A 7,137-nucleotide genomic window follows, 5' to 3' on the forward strand; every position below is an offset into this window, starting at 1 on the left:
TCAAGGCGTGCCAACCTCTTTCCTGGTGTCAGAGTTTTGACCCGGGCACATACGCTTGGACCTGGAGTGGTTGGCAGCGGTATGGGTCCCCGTCGGATGAGATGGAACCCGCGTCCTCGAGGTCGGGCGAGACGGAGCCCGCGACCTTGGGCGAGACGGAAGCCGCGTCCTTGGGGTCGGGCGAGACGGAGCCCGCACCTAAGGGGTCGGGCGAGACGGAGCCCGTGCCTCGTGGTCGGGCAAGATGGAGCCCGCGGCCTCGAGGTCGGGTGAGACGGAGCCCGTGGCCTTGGGCGAGATAGAAACCGCGTCCTTGGGGTCGGGCGAGACGGAGCCCGCGATCTCGGGGTCGGACGAGACGGAGACCACGACCTTGAGGTTGGACGAGACGTTCTAATACGTCTCAAGCCATCCGGGGAAGTCAGCGTGGGCGCTAACTCCCTTGCTTTGGGTATCAGTAATATCGATACCCGACACATCTCAACTTCAGCAATAAAACATTTTTTTTACATATCTCCACGAGCAGCTTTAAAGTTGTTTTGTTAAACTGTTTGGCAAAACAGCTCTGCATAAATATTTTCTCAAAAGTTGCAAAAGGCACGTTTGGCGAAAAAAAACAACTTAAAATAACTCATGAAGCTGGCGGTGAAGTTGTGCTAAACAGGCGTGAAGTGAAAAGTTTTATAGTATTGTTTGCTGGAACATAGAATGCAATAATAATCATTCTTGATGTATATATTTATTTCTTTGTTCCATAGACATTTAATTCTATGACTTATTCGCACAAAGCGTATTTGCTTAAATTCACTACCATAGAAAGTTGAAGGCAGGACTTTGAGGTGCTACTAAAACTCTGGTAAGTTATAACCGCTAGGCCACGTGCTCAGAGCCAAATAATTCACCGAGCAGATATGCTCGGGCAGCTCAGCAGACAAACAAGAGATATTCTCTGATGAAGAAATACATTTCTAACTCTATATCTACACAAAATATTTTTTTTGGAAAGAGATAATAAAAACTATTAGAGGGCCTTTTTTTTTCTTTTTTACCAAACAACAAAACAGGAAGTAGTTTTACAGAGCTTTTGAAGATGCTCTAAAGAGCTGCGTTATACCTTAAAAAAAGAGCTGCATTATAATTGGCCTATAGATCATTTCTCCTTGATCACAAAAAAGTTGTACTGTATTATCTATATTCCCCTGGTCAAATGCAGCGTGCTTTCCGCTTCCTGTAAGAAATTTTAATCGATCCGTTAAAATTACTATCGTAATTTTTGTAGCCCCAACTCCTAACTATAAACTATCGCTAGATGCTAGCATTGAGGGCTTGATTGCTTTTCTCTCAGGCAAAGCTGCCTACTGCAGCCTGCAGGCATTACTTAGGTGTCCGATTTCAGACACTTGGGGCCATTTTGCTGTCTGGCAAGCCAACGGAAGCAAATACTCCTTCTAAGGTTTGGAACTAACCAACCCACTTCAGCTTAGGTTGCCCTGCTATTCTATTGAGAAACCAAAATGGAGAAGGTTAAATGTCTAATACAGATCACGTCATTCTGTAATCTCTTCTCTCTTCTGGTGTAACAAATTTGTTTTGAAAAAGATGCCTCTCCAGTCCAGAGTGCCACCACTTCTCTGGCTGTGCTGAAACGGAGGCTAAATCAACACAGGGAGATCATGATCATTAGCGCAAATACAATGCATGGCCAGCCTCCGTTAACTGCCTGCGCCGGCATAGTCGCATTGATCACTGGCGGTGTCTGTTGGAAATAATAGCAATTTAACGATGCATAAATTAATTCCGACAATAGGAAAAAGAACAACAAGTATCATAGGTGTGTGATTTAACACTAGCACTACGATCCGAGACAAACTCAAATTCCCTAGTGCTAGTAACAGGAGGAAAGCTAGAACGAACAACAAAGAAACTGTAGACATCCTTACAGTCAGGGTGCTGAGAGTAGACGAAGGAGAGACCATCGATGAAGACTCGCGAACACCGGTGTAGAGGGAGGAAGACATCGAGCGAGCAGTCGCGATGGCGCCTCCCAAAAACCTAAAACGCCCCCTACCCCGTGTAGGGTCATAAGAGGACGTAGGCTTCGGAGACCTGCTCTCCCGGCGTCAATGACGCGTCGGTGACGGATGGGGAAGACGGGGGCAGCACAACACGGTGGTAAAAGGAGGAGATGAATTCTCTGTACTGAGGACGACGTCTCGTCCCAATATATATACACGCGTTGCAGTTAAGAAAAGTAATTAGCCACGCAATCACAGCACTAACGTGATTGGTCTGCCGTTAGTCGACTACAGCAATTTGGGCAATCACCATTAATACGAGAATAATTGCCTGTCAAAACAGGCCTACGTAATTTTCTCCATACATGAAAAAATATTGAGTAGCAAAAGAAAGCCGCACACCCGCAAGGTCGAGGCAAGAAATCGCTGGACCATGTCGCGTGCGCCCACACCCATCGCCCTGGCCCGACGAGGCGAGCGGGCATGTGTTTCTTCTTTTTCCTTTCCCCAATAGCTTTAACTAGACGGAGACAACTCAACTATTTAAGTTGATCTCACTCCTCTAGAGTAGCTGCGTTGAAAAAGTCCTCCTACAATACTATACATGCTCCTACAATACTATACATGTGTTTATTTGAAAATATTATTTGGGCCAGATTAAATCTTCTAACAGTGTCTAGCACGGCAGGATTCTTCACACGGCAGAAAGTTTCCATGCACTTTGGACCCCCACCAGGGGCCAGTTTGGATGCCAAAATTTTTGGTAAAATGTTAGTGTAGCTTTTTCGTTGTTATTTGGTAATTAGTGTCTAATCATAGTCTAATTAGGCTTAAAAGATTCGTCTCGTAGATTTCGTCTAAACTGTGTAATTAGTTTTATTTTTTATTTATATTTAATGCTTCATACATGTTCGATGTGATGGGAATCTTGAAAAATTTAGCATTTTAGGGTGCAACTAAACAGGGCCTTGTTTAGGCCCAGTTTAGTTCCCCAAAAATTTTGCAAAATTTTTCACATTTCCCGTCACATCGAATCTTTAGACGCATGCATGAAGTATTAAATATAAATAAAAAATAAAACTAATTACACAGTTTAGACGAAATCCACGAGACGAATCTTTTAAGCCTAATTAGACTATGATTGGACACTATTTACCAAATAACAACGAAAATGCTACAGTGCCCATTTTGCCAAAAATTTTGTAACTAAACTGGCCGTTTGTATTTGACAATTATTGTCCAATCATGGCCTAACTAGGCTCAAAAGATTCGTCTCGTAATTTACAATCAAACTATATAATTAGTTATTTTTTTATCTACATTTAATACTCCATACATATGTCTAAAGATTTGATGTGATGAAAAAAAAAAGAAAAAACTTGCAATCTAAACCAGACCCGGGCTGAATGGAGCGGAGAATTCGGCGCACCAGTTGCCTGCTCGTGTCGACAATGCTAACATGCTGAGCCGTGGTACTACTGCCTGCCCAGCGGTGCCGCCCACTGATTTCGAGCGTTACGCCGCATCGAATGGCCTGGAGCGGGTGCAGGACTGCAGATCCATGATTGGGGCGTGATGGACGGCACGGGCGGGCCACATCGGACAAGAATCCGCACAAAGCTGCCCGCGCGGACAGGGAAAGACGCCGTTCAGATCTTTACTTGACCGGATGAATTGCCGGCCAGTTTAATCATGCAGTTAACGGAAGTTTCCCACCACCAGTGTTCTTAGTTTTTACTGAGAGACACTGTTACTGACCGAACTTGAAGAATGACAATGACCAGGGCTGGCTCTACCCCGTTTCGTTGCGCTGTCAGAGAATTCAAAACCACCAACGATCAAATTTCTCATCCCCATCGCGATTCGCGTCGTCTCGAGAATTAAAACCCTAACCAACGCCACCACAGTCCACAGGTGTACAACCTGTAGGGGTTGCAGTTGCAGCGCGGCGCGTTGGGTCGTGCCCGTCACGTTGTCTCCACTCCGTCGCCTCTCCCGTCGCTGCGGCTCTCCCGGGGGAGAATTAAAGCACCCCTTATCCTCTCTGCCGCTGGCGCTGCTAATCTCTGATCGTTGGATCCAACCATCTCTGCGCCTCTGCGTGCGCGCGCCCCGTCTTTTTGGAGCCTTGCGCCGCGGTCCTTTCCCCCTGTCCGAATCCGCCTCGACGTGTCCGCCTCCGTCTCTCCTCTCCACGTCTCGTCTCGTGTGTGCTCAGCTCGCTCTCCTTTTGGTGCGCTCTTGGTATCTGTGCTCGCCTCTCCTCGCCTTCCTTCCTTTGCCGCCCCTGCCACGCTTCCCTCTTCTTGCCCCGCCGCTCTCTGCTCGTACCGCGCCCTCTTGGCTGGCTGACGCCACTGCGCGCGAGAAGAGAGTTTTTCCCGGCGCGTGCGTGCGACGATGTCGTCGGCGGTGGAGGCCATTTCCTGCTCCAAGGTCGACGTCCCCGCCGGCTCGGAGCCGGAGGCGGCGGCCAAGAAAGCAGCGGCGCCCGCGGTGCACGGCGGCGGCGCGGCGCCCAAGCCCAACGGCAAGTGCGGCGAGGCAACGCCGCGTTGCCACGAGGAGGAGGAGGATGAGGAGGACGAGGAGAAGGCCCCCAAGGTCATCGACCTCAGCCCCAGGGTCAGCATCAAGGAGCAGCTCGAGAAGGACAAGGTACGGACGCTCGCTCGCTCGCTGCCATGCATTCCCTCTCGGCCGCCATTGATGCTGCCTAGCTTCCTTCCCGTATGCATGTCGACGATCTTGCTGGTCAGCTGGTCTCTTTCGGTTACGAGGAGCCACTTCAATTCAAGTGCGTTTCTTCACTAATAATAATACTTGTTGGGGGTTGCGTTTCACTTGCAGGACGACGAGAGCCTGCGGCGATGGAAGTTGCAGCTCCTCGGCAGCGTGGACTTCAACTCCGTGGGAGGTAAACTCGCACTCGCAGCTAAAAAATTTCGAGATTTTTAAGCAAATTTTGCTGGGTGCGTGCGTTTGATTGGCTCGCCCGTCCGTTCTGGCTTCCTTGGGTTTAATGGCGCCAGTGGGGCGCCGGCACATGAATCACCTACGGCTACGCATGTGAGCACCGCGATGCCGTGAGCCGGCCATTCATTTGTGTCCCGTGACGTGCTTAACTGCTTATTACTCCGTTTTCTTCGCTAATGCACTATGCACCGGCCACACTCCGTACTACTGCACGTAACGTTCGCGTAATCGTGCTGCGTTCTGCCGTAGAAAATAAAGACGCCGGTAAAAGTGAGAGGCGGTGGCCGGTGGGCTCGGCTGCAATTGTCGGTCGGCCGACTGGCCTGACGGCGGCCGGCTTTGCCTGTCTTTTCTGCCGGTCGTTTCTGAAGAAAATTGTGGAGGGGCACCGGCTATTGCTATTTGGACATTTGGTCTTCTGCAAATGATAGTTTGGATCCTGGACACTAGAAGTGCAGCTATAGGATACCAATTTCAGCACCTTCCAATCCTGAAAAGGATACCGATGTCAGCACCTTCCAATGTCAGGTAGTAGTTTATCTGGTGCTTTTGCTGCTTTTAAGATCACCACATTTTTGCAGGATGCAGGCATTTGTTCATGGAGCACTTGCCTTTTGGTTTATACTTTTTAGACGAATGTTAGTACACATTTTCATGCATCGCGAATTTTTCATTTCATGCTAAGCACGTTTCTGGTTTCATAAGGAACGTTTAGGCACATATTCATGCGTTCATGCTCAGAAACAGCCTGCCCTCCAATAAAGAACAGAGTTTCCGAACGGTTCTTGTTTGAAATTAAAGTACTGTAGTACATTAAAACCTTCTCAGCCGTTTGAATGAATGGGAGATGGAAGTACTATCTCGAAGCAGATCTGAATTTTGAACATCCTTGAAATGTTCGCAGAGACGCTGGAGCCGGACGTGAAGATGATGAGCCTGTCGATCCTGTCGCCGGGGCAGCCCGACATCTTCCTGCCGCTGCCGGTGGAGCCCAATGCCAAGGGCGTGTGGTTCACACTCAAGGAAGGCTCCCCGTACCGGCTCAAGTTCACCTTCTCCGTCAGCAACAACATCGTCTCCGGCCTCCGCTACACCAACATCGTCTGGAAGACTGGCCTCAAAGGTGAGACAGACACTGAAACGCTGAAAGCCAACCGCTCTTGATATGATTCTGGCGGAACACACCATGTCACCATTTGTGCGCACGACCACGTCCCCTACCCCTAGTTGTGCCAATCATCAGTTTGGTCACAGTTCACGGTCTGCTGTGTTGTCTTGTCACGCGGTGGCGCAGTTGACAGAGCCAAGGAGATGCTCGGCACGTTCAGCCCCCAGCTGGAGCCCTACACGTACGTGACGCCAGAGGACACCACCCCGTCGGGAATGTTTGCCCGGGGGTCCTACTCTGCCAGAACCAAGGTACGTGGATGCAGAACGAGTCCTTTTCAGTTCAGTTTGACTTGAGAGCTCACAAGGTCTGGCATCTTGTTTTGACAGTTCCTCGACGACGACCGGAAGTGCTACCTGGAGATCAACTACACCTTCGACATCCGCCGGGACTGGCCGTCGACGGGCTGATCGGCCTTCACTGGGGGCCCTGAGCAGATCAACCGTTTCGTTCTGTGCTTTTGCTTTTCTGCGATGGCTCGTCCTGTCCTGTCCCTAGGTTTTGTTCACCAAGTTGCTGCGTGCGTCTATGCGTGTGTGTGTGTGTGTGAATATCCTTTCCATGTGCCAGTTGAATGCCTTGTTGACACCGTTCGTAGACTGCGTGTCAGTTCGGTCTACCAGTCCATGCGTGATGCGTGCGTGGGCGTGTTGAACTTTTCTCAGGGTTTCTTTTTTTCGAACTGCCTGTTGAGTTCAGAGCAATGAAGCTGCGTTTTGCGTAATGCGATCGTGCCCTGTTCTGTTCTGTCTGTTAATTCAACTCGTGGTTTTTTTGACCCTTTCGGCATCGTTACATACCAGAGACTGAGTAAATTGACAACGTCTGAAATCCCTGGAAACATGACATCTAACATCATGAATGAGGGCGGTAAAATTCAGCAGTTGAACGGCTGCGGTACTTTCAGTCGTTGTAGTATTTACTTTCAACGAATCATACCATGAAATCTCAGCGTCATTTCAGCACCATGACGAGGCA

The 7,137-nt window shown here is 49.1% G+C and overlaps 1 protein-coding gene across 1 annotated transcript; it reads left to right on the forward strand.

Moving 5' to 3' along the window:
* The first annotated feature begins 4,144 nt into the window (after positions 1-4,144).
* On the forward strand, positions 4,145-6,872 carry LOC136464339 (rho GDP-dissociation inhibitor 1-like). The gene is made up of 5 exons (XM_066463299.1): positions 4,145-4,673; positions 4,866-4,932; positions 5,896-6,114; positions 6,286-6,410; positions 6,489-6,872. Exons 1-5 carry the CDS (start codon positions 4,416-4,418, stop codon positions 6,567-6,569), a joined length of 750 nt encoding a protein of 249 aa, XP_066319396.1. The 5' UTR covers positions 4,145-4,415; the 3' UTR covers positions 6,570-6,872.
* Positions 6,873-7,137: the final 265 nt, after the last annotated feature.

Source organism: Miscanthus floridulus, chromosome 7 (assembly GCF_019320115.1).
Source record: "Miscanthus floridulus cultivar M001 chromosome 7, ASM1932011v1, whole genome shotgun sequence".
Classification (NCBI taxonomy): domain Eukaryota; kingdom Viridiplantae; phylum Streptophyta; class Magnoliopsida; order Poales; family Poaceae; genus Miscanthus; species Miscanthus floridulus.

Excerpts from the sequence above, each read along its gene's own strand:
- LOC136464339 (XM_066463299.1), top strand. The coding sequence starts at position 4,416 with ATGTCGTCGGCGGTGGAGGCCATTTCCTGCTCCAAGGTCGACGTCCCC. Across the intron at positions 4,674-4,865 it reads AGCAGCTCGAGAAGGACAAG|GACGACGAGAGCCTGCGGCG; the intron begins GTACGGACGCTC and ends TTTCACTTGCAG. Across the intron at positions 6,411-6,488 it reads CCTACTCTGCCAGAACCAAG|TTCCTCGACGACGACCGGAA; the intron begins GTACGTGGATGC and ends TTGTTTTGACAG.